This window comes from Aedes albopictus, chromosome 3, assembly GCF_035046485.1.
Source record: "Aedes albopictus strain Foshan chromosome 3, AalbF5, whole genome shotgun sequence".
Lineage (NCBI taxonomy): Eukaryota > Metazoa > Arthropoda > Insecta > Diptera > Culicidae > Aedes > Aedes albopictus.
Window position 1 is genome coordinate 381,114,178 of NC_085138.1, and position 14,908 is coordinate 381,129,085.

General features: G+C 39.9%; 2 protein-coding genes across 4 annotated transcripts in view; one reads left to right on the forward strand and one right to left on the reverse strand.

Moving 5' to 3' along the window:
- Nucleotides 1-402: 402 nt before the first annotated feature.
- On the forward strand, nt 403-2,924 carry LOC109399621 (glycerol-3-phosphate phosphatase-like). The gene is made up of 4 exons (XM_029875280.2): nt 403-590; nt 653-768; nt 834-994; nt 2,225-2,924. The coding sequence occupies exons 1-4, from the start codon at nt 568-570 to the stop codon at nt 2,876-2,878; spliced, it is 954 nt and encodes a 317-aa protein (XP_029731140.2). The 5' UTR covers nt 403-567; the 3' UTR covers nt 2,879-2,924.
- Nucleotides 2,925-10,917: 7,993 nt separating this feature from the next.
- The window catches only part of LOC109399634 (gamma-aminobutyric acid receptor alpha-like), a 225,860-nt gene continuing 221,869 nt past the window's right edge, over nt 10,918-14,908 (reverse strand). For all 3 annotated transcript variants that reach the window (XM_062855816.1, XM_062855815.1, XM_062855814.1), the window contains 2 exons: nt 12,252-12,393; nt 10,918-12,174 (listed from right to left, as the gene is read on the reverse strand). In XM_062855816.1, the coding sequence (XP_062711800.1) occupies nt 11,436-12,174; nt 12,252-12,393 (881 nt within the window). In that variant the 3' untranslated portion in view covers nt 10,918-11,435. The remainder of the gene's footprint in view (nt 12,175-12,251; nt 12,394-14,908) is intronic.

Consider the following 14,908-nt stretch of genomic DNA (forward strand, 5'->3'; position numbering starts at 1 on the left):
GACACTGGTGTGCTCGTCCAGGGTTTACCACCAACAGTCCGTGTAGAATGGATGGCGAGAGAGCAATTTGGGAGCGAACGCGTACAAACACAGTAGAGTGGATTCTCTCCATCGGCGACTCGTTTGACAGCTCAGCTTAACGTGTGGTTGTGATAGTTCGCCTACTGTTTGGTAAGAGAAGTTAGCCCTCGTTCGATTGATTGTTTATTTACATGAATCTCAGCTTCATAAATTTAAATTTCAGGGATGCTTTGAATGATAACAGAAAGGGAATCTTGCTTATGGTAAGTACTGAAAGCAATTCACAGGTAAGTGTTAAACATCATTATAGTTCAGGAGAAGAAACGTGGATAAAGTGAAACAAGTGAATTGGTGAATCTGTCAATCTGTCAATTTTCATTCACAGTGTAGAAAGGTGACACCTTCTGTCACTTTCAATGTCAAATTCTTCCGTCAGCTGCTAGGTGGAATTTCGCCAGTAGTAGTTCTGTTTTGAAAGGAAAGTTTCCCATCGATTTTTGGGAAAAATATCCTGTCGGAAACATCGATCGGCTGGCTGCAGGATCTATGCAGAACTGTGCTCGTACCACGTAAGTTTGTTAACTGGATTGCCTTGCTCTGATAATTATTGTGAAATTGGATTCACCATCAGCTACCGGCTGTTGTCAACCATGTACAAAAACTCTGGAACCAATCTGGCCTCACTTAGTGCCGCGGATATCAAAGAGTGGCTTAACTCCTTCGATACGGTATTGACCGATTGTGATGGTAAGTTTATTTTGTAAGTGACCTGTGACCTTATAGGCAAATAATAATAATCTCAAACTTTTCAGGCGTTATCTGGGTTGACAACGAGACGCTTCCGCACGCAACTGATGTTATCAATAAGTTCATCGACAATGGCAAGAAGCTCTTTTTTGTGACGAACAATTCGACGAAAACTCGGCCCGAGTTTGTGGCCAAGTCAGTGAAGCTGGGTTTCAACGTTGATGTGGTAAGTACTCCATTTAAAGATCAGCATACGCGAGGTAATCAAGTTCGTGCGAATTAAATACAGTGGACTGTACTATTTGGAGTATTTTCTCCAAAGTGAAGTCCACTGTTGAGTACTACCCTGACCATTGGTATGTTTAAACACGATTTCGCACATGTAGTGTTCACTACTGTCGAATTTAGTGCAGAGCTATGAAGACACATTTTTTTCCGAGCTCTGTCCGAGGATTTATTGTAAGATTATTAATTTATTGTTTGTGTTTCTGCAAGAAAAAGTTTCTAGATTTTTTCCTGAATTTTCTTTCGGATTTCTCTTTGAAGTTTTCCGAAATTCAGACTGTTCCTTGAGTTTTCTCCGTGATTGATTCCAGAATTTCTCCCGAGTAATTTATTCTGGAGTTACTGCCGAAGTTGTTACAGGAATTCCTGTTGAGAATTCTCCTGGAGGATTTCTTAAACCTACTGGAATTTGTTTCTGGGGCTTTTGCTGGGATTTCATCCAGAGTTTCTCTCAAGATTTTTTTCAGGAGATTCACCCGATATTGCTCTTAGAGGTTCTTTTGAGATTTGTTTTTCCAGAATTTATTTCGTGATATCTGCAATACTACTTAGGAAGTTTCTGCCAGATATTTTTCTGAAATTTCTTCCAGGCGTTCTTCAGTGGGTTTTACTTAAATTTCGCCGGGATTTCTATTTGAGGTTTACTCAGATTTTCCCCCGGGGTTTCTCTGGAAGAACCTTCTAAAAGATTGCTCCAATTTTTGGTTGCGAGATGTTAGCCAAAGTTCCTGTACATGAACCTATTTCTGCTCGTGGAGTTTCCATCGGGATATTTTCCGGGATACCTTCTGAACAATGAGAGAATTATTTCTGGAAATTCGTTTGAGTAATGCTAGTAGGAATATCTGTAGGAAACCCGGATGATATTTCGAATGGGAATCCTGGCAGCTATCTTGAAAGAAATCTGGATGGAATCCCGATAAAAACTGCGAGAGGGGGGAGTACCAAGAAGGCACTATTAAAGAAATCTCAGGTGAAACTCCTATAGATGTCTTCAGTGGAATACCAATAGAATCTCCGGAAAGAATTCTTGGTGAAATATCAGGTAAAATATTAAGAGAAATCATGTGAGAAACTCAGTGAGAAATATGTGATGCTGTGAATACTTCATGTAAACTTACTTATCTTCAATTGCACACAAAACGAGCATAATACAATTTTTACATTTCAGGACAACATAATCTCCACTGCCTACCTAGCTGCCCAATACCTGAAGAACATCGGGTTTAGTAAAAAGGTCTACGTGGTCGGTTCCACCGGAATCACCCGGGAGCTGGATGCCGTCGGTATCCAACACATCGGCATCGGCCCGGATGTCCTCAACGGCAGCCTGGCCGATGCCGTTCACAACTTCACCCCGGATCCGGAAGTTGGAGCCGTAATCGTCGGATTCGATGAGCATTTCAACTTCGTCAAGATGATGAAGGCAGCATCCTACCTGGACAAGCCAGGCGTACTCTTCATCGGAACCAACACGGACGAGCGGTTCCCGTTGCCGGATTGTGTGATTCCCGGAACCGGGAGCATAGTCAACGCGGTGACGACCTGTGCCGAGCGGAAGCCAACCGTCGTGGGAAAGCCGAACAAGCATATTTGTGATATTCTGGAGAAGGAGTACAAGGTGGATCCGAGTCGGACGTTGATGATCGGCGACCGGTTGAACACGGACATCCTGTTGGGGATAAACTGTGGATTTCAGACACTGCTGGTGGAGACTGGAATCCATAAGGCGGCGGATTTTTCGCAGACGGAAGATGCCGAACTAAAGCAGTGTGTACCGGATGTGTACACCAGCAAGCTAGGAGATCTGCTTCCGTATCTGTGAGCGCGTTGAACGATCAAATCGTTCAACGTTGAATCTTTTTAGTATGGCATAAGGCCGATGCAAATATTATTTTTCTTTTATGTCCGAGACCTCTCATCAGGTACGAGGGGGGGGACAAAAATAAATAAGGAACAAACGAAAAAAAAACTATTGAAAAATTGGAATTTTTACCAACTATTGAAAAAATATTTTTCAACTATTGAAAAATAGTTGCTTGTAAAAAAAATGTCTATTGAAAATGGAGTCATGAGACGCCATGTTTTTTTTTTCGCCCCTTCAATATTTTGAGATTTTTGAAGGGGGGGGTGACATAAAACAAATTAAATATTTGCATCGGCCTAACATTGACAAATAAATGTTTGTATTGTTATTAAAAATGTTGAAAGTAGATTATTGATAATAAACATCTGATGTTGACTTTCAAATGAAGTGTCTAGAGTACAAGTGTTTCGTACCACACAGTCCATTATTGTAAAGTTCGGTAATATTAAATGGTAATGTTATTATTAGTGTAAATAGCTGAAAATGGTAAACGTGAACATGAACATAAAGCAAAGCTGGCATTCACTACCTCCGCCATATGTTCTCTGAATGTAACCTGCAATCCTGTAAAGGATGCTCTGAATCTTCTCGAGGATTGGACTACCCCAAAAGGCCAAAAGTCTGACGCAGCATGGATCGAAAAAGTTAGGACTTCTTTACGTTTAGCTAGGCTGTGCAGTGTGCATGGAAGAGAATTACTTCTAATTCCGTGGACAATTCTACAAGCAGACCAAAGGGGCCCCCATGGGAAATCCCCTATCCCCATTTTTATGCGAGCTTTTCATGGCAAATTTAGAAACCTAGCTTAAGAAGCAAGGTTTACTTCCGGACAAATGGTGGACGTACGTCGACGATATTTTCAGTGTGATCAAACGGGAAGCTTTTTCTAAGGTTCTAGAGGTCATCAACACATTATGCACATTAACGATATCAGTCGAGCCAAGTACAAGACACTGAAGGGGCTGTCCATAAACCACGTGGTCATTTTTTTGGGACTTTTCAAACACCCCCCCCCCCCCGGTGTGGTCATTAGTCCATACAATTTTTTTTATTTGTCCATACAAAATGATCATTGGCCGAACCCCCCCTTCATGACCACGTGGTTTATGGACAGCCCCGAAGACGACCTTACAGTTGAGGTCGAAACACCGACGAACCGACGTGATAGTGGTGTTTCTAAAGTGTCCCCCCTAGATTTAACGTTCGACCAGCGAAGCTAGCGAAAGCTTCTGTCAAATCAGCGCAGACGCGAACCTTTTCCTATATGTACACACGGGGGTTTGGGGTCAAGCTATCAAATCAACGCGAACCGTTATAGAGGTGGCGGTAGTGTTCGGCTATTTTTCATCATGGCATCGAGGACAACAAATCTGAATTTGTTTGTTCTAGCTGTTACGTCGGTTCGTCGGTGATCAAAATACGTATCTGTCAAAGGATGCAAATTCTTAGTGGAATTATGAGAAACAGTACTTAACCCGATTTCCTTTTTACTTACAGGTATTCCACTAACAAGCCCAGGTTCATAATCATCAGATACTTAAAGAGATTTCCTCTGAAGTTTCTCCAAAATTACGCTTGGAGTTCCTCCAGAGATTCCTTCTCCTTCAGCAATTCTTGGATGGATTTTTTCAAGAATATTTACAAGGACTTCTTGAGGAAGTCCTCCTAGAATTTCTCTAGGAAGAATTCTTTTTAGAACTCCTCCATTTTTGTAAGGATTTCTTCAAGAATATCTACAAAAATTGACTCAAGAAGTTCTGAAAAAAAAACCTACAGGTTTTCTTCCGGGTAATCATCCTAGGAATCCTTTTGAAATTCCTCCAAACGTTATTTTGAGATTTCCTCTCAGAATGTTTTTCAGAAATCCCTTTGCAAAGATGATCACGGTCTCCTCCAGATCAGCTCTTTTCCAACACATTTTCTAATGAATCCTTAAGGGATTTTCCGACAACGATTCCAACAAGAATTCCTTCAAGGATTTCTTCAGGAATACCTCCAAGGATACTTAACGATTTTATTCCATTGATTCTTTTAGGTATCTGTTTAATGGATTTGTTCAGGAATTCGTGTCAGGAATTCTCCTCCAAGGAATTCAGTAGAAATTTTCCCCAAGATTGTTTCAGAGTCCCTCTAGATAGTCTTTCAGGATTTTTTGCCAAGGAATTCTTCAGTAACTCCTCCAATGATTCTCTCAAGAATTTTCAGAAGTAAATTCGCAACTTTTCCTTGAGGAATATCTATCCAAATTTTATTCATGGTTACTTAAAGAATAGGGTCTTGTACAATTCTGCAGGTGTACCTATTTTGGGCACTTGCCGCTATAACTAAGTCAATTTCAAACCGATTAATTTGAAATTTTGTCCAGAGTTAGGCACGTACAGTATCTAACTCTGTACAAAATTTCAAATCAATCGGTTTGAAATTGACTTAGTTATAGCGCTGCCGTTCTAAGCATATCTGTCCCATGTTGATTTTCAGCATTTTTCACTTTTTTCCTCCTATCAGTAGAATTGTATGTGTACTTTTATGTAAACTTGTAAAAGTCCTTAGTTTGTTCTGAAATTTCGAAAATAAATACCAAGTCATATTGTCCCATTGTTGCATTTCCAAGCATATCTGTCCCACTACAAGAAATACAGTCAAAAACTGCGAAAAGCAAGCGTAGAAATTTCAAAATTGCGTTGTGTTTCACGGCATAACTGTCCCGCTGGGATGTATTTTTTCAAAAATGAAATGTTTTATTTGCGTTAAAAAAAGAAAACTTTACTGATTCCACTTCAGATATAATCCATTTTAATAGAAATACGGCTGCGTGTGCCATTGTGGTACCGTAGTTGTTGGTCAATTAGAAAAATACGTTATTAACTTTAATCGCAGTTTTCTCAGTTGCACATTTTCGAACATGGTACAGATATGCTTAGAACGGCAGAGCGACATGTGCCCAAAATAGGTACACCTGCCCAAATGGTACAATACCCTACTTCCATGGTTTCTTTAAAATATTTCTCCAAGTATTCAAGCAACTCTGTATCCGGTCACGCGTTTTATTAGCTCCGCATTATTTTGAATATTACCGGCCGGATCGAGAAACGGCTGGTGGTGCTACCTTCTTCTTCTTCTTCTTTTTCTTTATGACTTGACGTTCGCATTGGAACTTGACCTGTCTCTTTTCAGCTTAATGTTCTTAGATCACTTCCACAGTTATTAATTGAAGGGCTTTTTTTACCTGCCGTTGCATGAATTTGTACATTGTGTGGCAAGTACAATGATGCAAGACATAGTGCCAGGTAATTAGAAAATTGTCCCGACCGGAACGGGAATCGAACCCACCGTCTCCGGATTGGCGAACCGTAGCCTTAATTACTAGGCTAACTGGAGACCCAAAGCTGAAGGCTGGTGGTTGGTGGTGCAATGCCTACTGAAAATTTTCTCGGAAACTGCTTGCAAGTTGATCTTCAGTGTTCCACATATTTCTCTTACATGCCGATGAAGCGGATCGCATAGTGTAGAGTAGGATAATTTGTGATTATCTTATTCCCATCAGGGTGTCTGAATTCGTCTTCACTTTGGCGTGATTCCCGTGTAAATTTTTGATGATTTCACTGCTGGATGTACGGAGGAGGACACAAATGGAAGTTAACAATTTTATCTCCAGAGTACTGAATTAGTATAATTTGGTGAGTTTATTCCTGGGTATCGTTTTGGTGCCTAATCGTTGACCAAAAGTATATTTTTCATGGACTTAGCCCTTCCACTAATAACATCCAAATTGCCTTGACACCTAGGCCTGAGAGAACGTAGAGATATCTGTGACTAGCTGAGGTATCTAACTCATCTTCCTTTCCATCCCTCAGCTGTCGCAAGGACGTGGCCAGGAGAGCTTTTGACCATTGGAGGATTGCGTAAATATTGTCTTAGAGTCAGCGATTAGCCCCAAATCTGTGCTTTGGTCAAGGATGGAAACACTCACTTACAAAGAGTTACATTCACTTACTGTTTTCCCATCTCAGAAGCGTGCAGTCAAGGAACGATGTATGGACGTCTTTTGCCTTGTGGTTTTGTCTAAAAATTTGCCGAATAGGGTAGGGGTTACACACGCATACCGAAGTTGTGAGTTCTCTGAGGATTCAGGAAATACTCAAAAACTATTGAATTTTGTGTAAGGATTCCTACAGGAGATTAAATGATTCTTTCAGGAACTCCATTGGACCCTTAAAAATCTGAATTGATCTCAAAGAATTTTAGTGATTTCTTCAGGAATATCCGTCCAGGAACCTTCAGGAAATCCTAAGAGGATCAATTATTAAATTAAATAATTGTTCTTTATAATTTTATTGATGTTTTTCGGTGCGCCAAAAACGAAAAATTTCAATAAAAATGATAAATATCAGTTAACGGTGATTAACACAACCAATTTAATTAATGTTCTCTTCCAGAAATTTCTCGAAAGCTTTCATTAGAAGTTTCATCAGTGATCTCTTCAATAATTTCTTCAAGTATTTTTTCAGAAACTCCTTCAAGAGTTTCCTCAAGAGTTCGTTCACGAAATGCTTCAGGTGTTCTTTATAGGATAGCTTTAGGAACTTCTCTGAGAATTTCCTTAGACATTAGTCCATTTATTTTTCCAGATATACCTTCAAGAACATCCCATGATTTTTTTTAAAAAAATCTCTAAATACTTATTTCACCGAAAATTTATTCAAAAACTGTAGCAGTAATTCCTTCAAGTTTTCCTTCTGCAACAGTTCTAAGAATTGCTTCAGAAACTTTTCTACGGATTCGTTCAGGAATTCCTTCAAGGTTTCCGTCGGAAATGTCCAAAGTCCTTCAGGAACTGCTGCACAAACTTCTTCGAGTATTACTTCCAGGACTCATTCCAGCATTCCTTCTATTATTCTTTCAGGAATTCCGAAATTTCTGCGAGGATTCGTTCTTAAAATTAATTAATGCACTCTTCCAGGTATTCCTCCAAAGTTTTTTTTAGGAATTCCATCAATAATGGCTTAAATAATTTCATCAAGTTTTTTTTTCAGATATTCCTCCGAGAGTTTACTCAAGAATTTGTTCACGGAATCCTTCAGGTGTTCTTTAAAGGATAACTTTAGAACTCTGAGAATTTTTTTTTTTTTTTATCTGTATTAACGAGATTTTTAGCCCTAGGCTAGTTCATCTCGGGACCCACGTTTTACTTCCCTTCCGAAGGAAGAACTCACATTTTGCGAGTTTGTCGGGAGTGGGATTCGATCCCAGGTCCTCGGCGTGATAGTCAAGTGTTCTAACCATTACACCAGGTCCGCTCCACAACTCTGAGAATTCATTCAGGTCCATGTATTCCTCCTGGAATTCCTTCAGAAATATCCTAATTAATTCTTTTGAAAATTACTCCAAATATTTCTGAAGGAATTAAACAGAGAATTTATTCAAAGATTGTAGCACTAATTCCTTCAAGTTTACCTTCTACAACTTCTGCAAGAATTCCTTCAGAAACACCTCTACGGATTCGTTCAGTAATTCCTTCATTGTTTGAACTGCTCCGAGTATTTCTTCTATTATTATTTCAGAAATTTCTATAAGGATTTTTTTTCAGATAATATTACAAGCAATACAACAGGAATTTCTGCAATGGTTCCATAGTGAATGTAATTAAGTATTCTTCAGGGAAATCCTCCAAGAATTCCATCAGAAGTTGTTTCATGAATTAATTCATAAATTTCAAGAATTGTTTCGCAAATTTCTTCAAGGTTTTCGTTCTAAACGTGCCCCTGGAGCCACCTACTGCAGATTCCCGTTTGGCATTTCTATATCATTTGTTTCGTCAATCCCCCTAGAAGATTCCATCGACATTTCATTCAAGGGTTACTTCGACATCTCCTCAAAACATTTATTCCAAAATTCCTACTAGGGCAGCTGCATTTTTCCAAAGTTACGTTTAAGAATTGCTTCAAGAACTGAATTTCTTCATATATTCCTCAGCAGCTCCTCGGAGTATTAATTCTAAAGATTTTTTTCTAGGAATTTATCCAAGAAGTTTTTTCATGAACTTATTCGAAAATTTTCATTTGGAACTTCTTAAAAGTTAGCATCATGATTTGTTCCTAGAATTTCTAAAATACACTTCAGAGTTTTCTTCCAAAGATTCTATTAAGAATTCCTCCAAGAATTGCTTCAGTAATTTCTTCAAATATTCCTCAGCAACTTATCCAAGAAGTTTTTCCATCAATTTAGTCGGAAATTTTCGATTGGAACTTCTAAAAAGTTAGCTGCAAGAATTTCCGTAGTTTTTTTTCAGTATTTCTTTTAGGATTTTTTTCCCAAGACTCTTTAAAGAATTCCTCCAAGAACTGCTTCAGTAATTTCGTCAAATATTCCTCAGTAGCTCCTCAGAGGGTTCACTCATTTTTTGTTTTGTTTTGAATTTATTCAAGGGTTTCTTCAGGTATTTTTCCAAGGGTTCTTTTTGGAATAGATTCATTTTTTCAGGAATTGTTTTAAGGGGACTCGGGACGACGTGTTGTTTTTACTATCTTCCCTCTGACGCACACTGTTAGCGTCAAGATTGTGAAGATGCAAATATCATTGAACACTGCACTGACGCAGTTGAAACTTTAGCCGGTGGTGCAACGCAAGTAAGCAAATGAACGATCAAATTTTTAGTCCATAATACGGAGTAGAATATGAGCTTTGCATCTAATAACAACACAGAAACGGCGAACGATTCAGCTAACATCTAGCCCGGCCTAAAGAATCATTGCACAACTTCTTTCAAGAAGTCCTCCAAAGATGTTTCTGGAACTACTTGTAAGGGTTCTTTCGTAAGTCCCCGTAACTTCTCTTTCTTTAGGCATTCATATAAAAATTTTATCAAGAATTCCTTCATATATTTCTTCAAGATTTTCCAAAAAGTATTCAGGAAATTGATTGAGATGCTACTTTAAGTCTTTTGGGAATTACTCCGAAGGTACATTGCGGAATTCCTCGAATTCAGGGAAAATGTGTGTCTGGTATGAAATGATTGTTGAAAACTCCATCCAGCTTTGTTAAGCTTCAAATTGAAGGTACCATCAGTGTACCAGATTCCGCTCATCTAAGGCCAGTTTCGCAGAAAAACATCAACTATTAAATGGCTGGTAAGCCAATTTGTAATATTTTTGCATTTTTTGTTGGTTCAATCTAAGTACAATTAGATACAAATCAAGACTAATGTAGAACTTTTGATAAAACTATGAATTTATTACAGTTGGTGTGAGACCAAAGTGGTCCTAATTCCGCTCACGAACTAATTCATGCCATCTTTTAAGTAGACTTGTCCGGAAAAGTGCATTATTTTTGCAACTTTGTGTTATTGCAATTAGTTTTTCTTGTTCAGTGTGAATGTAAGATAGTGATTAAATACACTGTGTACTAAAACCGGCAGATTTTACGATTTTCACGTATTTTTTTGCGTGAGCGGTTATTGGAACACAAAAAAAAATACCAACATTTTTTTGGGCCCAATAGCCGCTCAAAAAATTTCATTGTTTTGTTTTTAAAATTAATGCTTCTCGGTAAATGTTGCGTAAAATGGCTTTGCTTTCATCTAATTTATATTGTCTAAGAATATCCGCGCAAAAAAAATGTATTTATGCGTGTAAACTTGATTTTTACAACAGTGAGCGGCTATTGGGTCATGAGCGGCTACTGGTACACTGACGGTATTCTTCTGTGAGCATAGATCATCTACTTTTAGAAAAAATCATGGTTTTTGAAGGTTTGAGTTCTTCTTGGAATGATAATCTATGAGCCTACCATAGTTATTACCTAAGAGCTGTAAATGACCATTATGCATTCGTTTATCGCACGGAAGTTATGACAATACTTCCTTCAGTATGGTGTTGTTCTTGTGAATGACGATTATAGAACTCGGAGATGTTGCCCATAGCATGATAGTCAAGTCAAAAGGGACATTGCCAAAGCTGGAAAGAAATTTAACTCCAACAAAAACAGTAATAAATATTGATTTCACATAAGTTTTATTCTATCATTTTTCAACTACATACTGTAAAATTATAGTGGGTTTCCCTATATTGTTGTTTCCGTATACTGTTTTATTGCCTGACATTGACCGTAAACTATCATTTCATTGTTGGCATTCAGTGTCCTTTTGAGAGTCTCTCGCCAAGCGATCCAACCATCGAATATTACTGTAATGCAAATAAGCGTATGTGGTCCCACTAAAATCTACATTTCTTTTTTTGATTTTTAATCATTTTTGATTTCCTAGAGAAGCAGCTTTGTTCTAACATTTCTGTATAGTTTTTTTCCTACTCTTTTCCTACAGTTATAACAATAAATACAACAGTTAAGTTTTCCTAGCCGTTTCCAAGCATTTCAATATGGGTTTCATTTAGTTTAATATTCTGTTTTTAAAAATCTCTCAATAGGAATCTGACCAAAATAGGGCATTTGTTTCATGTTTCTCGCATGTAGGACGCAATGAACACATATTCCTTCCTTTTTTTGTGTTTGGTAGCAGTTCTTAGTTTTTGTGCTGTTGTGGTAATCGTTCGCTTCGCGACAGATACAGAAACCAGTAGAACACGTTGATGGCCAGGAACAGCAGCGGGAAGAAAATCCGTGAGGCTCGGTCAATTTTCGAGACGGAATTGAACCGGGGAGTTCGTTTTTTACGCTTTCTTCGTCGCTGGATTTGAGCTGATCCTCCGAGCGGCAGTTGAAGTGAGCTGCGTTTCGTGGATGGTACGGGCGTGGAAAAGGAAGAACTTGCGAAACTGGGTGGTATGTCCTCGTTTTTGTTGCCGAAACAGGACAGATCGGCCCACGATGTTTTCGAGGACTTTCGTACGGGTGTAACCGGAATGGAGCAAACCGAGAGGGGTATTACTTCGACCACTTTGGAATCGGTGCCGCCGGCTCCGCTGATAGACGTTACGGCTGAGCATCGTTTGGATGAAATTTTGATTGAATGCAGATGGTCCCCGTTGGCGTTGCCTCCACCGCCGCCACCGCCGCCGCCACAATCACTATCCTCGTCCGAGCTGGAGGTCAGCTCATCAGCGCTGAAGTAGCACTCGCCGGATCCGTACTTGGTGAAGTAGTGCACAACGGCGAACTGAATGATGGTAGCGAAGATGAACGCAAACGAGAGGAATACGAAAAAGTCCAGCGCTGTGGGATAAGGAACTTTCGGTAGATCCGTGCGGGCCTCCAATCCGAGGAACGTCATCGTTAGGACGGTTGTGATTCCGAGGGAAACCCTTAGAAAGAAAAAAAAATAATACAAAATATGGGTTGTTATTGATTGGCGGAATGAAAATAACTTGTATGGAATTACCTATCGGCAGTGGCTTCGCGATTCAACCAGAAGGAGACCCACGATAGGACGACCAGCAGCACACATGGCCCATAGACCTGAATCAGAAAATTGCCCATGTGACGTTGAAGATGGAAGCTCACCAGTAGCATCGAGTATTCCGCTTTGTGAGTGGAAAAGGAGAGAGAAAATAAGGACATGCATTCTATGAATAACAATTTACGTGGATATGAACTGATGACGATGGACGAAGTACGGAGTCGATAGATGCTGTAATTATTTGTTTTCAAGTAGAATATTGCATATACCCCTTGCGGCCAAAAAACCTATTCACAATTTTAAAGCACAGTTGTTAAAGTAACCACCAATCCCAAGACCCATCGCACTTCGTTATCTTTCTAACTGAACAAACTGAACCCCGGTTCTATTATTGTACGGGAGAACAGAACGGTGAACAAGGCCAGCCAGCCCCATCCAATCCAGTCAGCAGAATCAGTGTCTATGTCAGCAGCCGCCACGACAACCTCCAGTATCCCATTCAAGATCACCTACCACACGCGGACGCTCGCGTCCGTCCCTCGTGTCCATGTCGTTCCCGTACTTGACCCTATTTGCGAGCAGCCATTATCTGCCATGCACATAATAGGCAAGTAGTAGGTGGAAGCCGGCCCGACGCCTGCCGCCATCAGAAAACCCTTGTGCCTCGCTGCTAAAGGATAAATGTTACAACATCAAACATGTTGTTATCGAGAATAGAGGTTCTGGCGGGGATATACTGGCTGGTTGTAGCACGTTTAAATTCAGCTATCTATCATCGTTGCAGATTGTGGCTAGGTCTTTTTTGGATGATTTTTTTAGATTTTACGTTTTTGGCATGCTTTGAACTGGTTGAGTTTTGAATGCTTAGATGATTCACTTGGCTGGCTGCCTAGCCAACAGAGTAATCAAATGTTCATAATGCATGCCTCTGGATTAGAAACAGGAGGATACAATACCGTTGACTGGGGCAGCCATGGAAAAGCAAGTCGATTCGAGAATGCTGTCGTTCACAAGCTGAACATATATCTATCGAACAAACTATCCCCTGTGTATGGTACAGCCTCCCGAATGGCTACGCGTTTGTGGGTTCTGTTACTGATTGAAATGTTGGTACTGGAGAGCTGTTTGATTTGTTACGCTATCGAGCGTATTGGCTGTATACCATCGACAATGATGTTTACAAAAGCTGTCGGGAATTGATTACTCTCAATTAGTCGACAAGCGAAATGCGGTGAGTGAGGTAGGTACTTTGCAAGTGATTGGATTGACTTAGATGATGCATATTGAAAATCTGGTTCTGATATGCAGGGTTATTTCGCATGCCTGGTTTTGGTTTGTTGTATAACCTTCATCCAGTTAACATACATTTTTAACCTTCGGAAAAGCACAAACATAGTGATGACTTTTTTGTTTTTCGATTAAATTTTTCTCGAAAAACTCTTCTTCTCTGGGACATGGGTGCCTGGTCCACATGGTTCCGGAGTTATTCCGGATTGTCTTAGGGTATCAAAATTGGCCACATACTTTGCACAACGTATACCTCAAGATCCCGATAAGGTAGAAGTATAGTGTCTTCGGCGAATTTGTTCAGCAGGTTAAGAACTAACTGGCAACGGCGACTTTGGTTCGCGATTCGGCCGCTAGGCGGCGCCAGTATCAAAAATGTTCAAACCCACATATCTCAGAAACCTGGTAAGATAGAAAGATGTTGTCTTCGGCAAAGTTCTTCAGCAAGCTCAGAACTATTTAATAGTAAAGTCTATGGTTTGCGATTTATCCGCTAGCTGGCGCCTTGTGTCTGAAAAATTCAAACACGTATATCTCCAATATATCTCCATCCCCCAATGAGCTACAAGCATGCCATTTTCAGCAAAGTTGTTCAGCAGACTAAGAACTACCTGGCAATGGCGTCTTTGGTTCGAGAATAGTCCACTAGGTGGCGCCAAGGTAAAAAATATTCAAACTTCCATATCTCAGAATCCTGATAAGATAGAATGATGCCGTCTTCAACAAAGTTTTTCAGCTAGCTAGCATCTGTCTGACAGTTGAGTCTTTGATTCGCGATTTATTCGCTAAGTGGCACAGTGTGCAAAATATTAAAACACATGTATTTCGATACTCTAATGAGTTAAAAGCATGGCGTTTTCTGCCAAATTGATTGGCAGGTTGAAATCTCTCCGGCAATGGTGTTCCTAGGTGACACCAGCAATCAAATCGTTCAAACAATTTTATCTCAAAAATCTGAAAACGTCCAGCAAATTGTTCCGAAAGTATTTTTTTTAAGACGCGGACACGTTAAATGCTTCCAGTGAGTTATTCGCTCTTTGAAATTAGCACGACACTAGACAATGGACTAGCATGCAACGCCCAGTGGCACGGTCGAAAACTTTTCCTGACAGCTGCGGCGGGAATCGAACCCGCGCTCCTCAACACGATGCGACTAAGTGCTTGGTGACACTAGCCGCACGACGACGAAGCCACACAAAGAGAAAGTAAGACATATATAGTGTCTAGATTCTCCAGGAATTCCTCCGGATTGATTTTCCAGGATTTCTTCCGGAAATTCCGCTGAGAATTTCCCGAGGAATTCCTGTGGGAATTCCATCATGTATTCCTCCGGAAATTTCTTCAGGAATTCC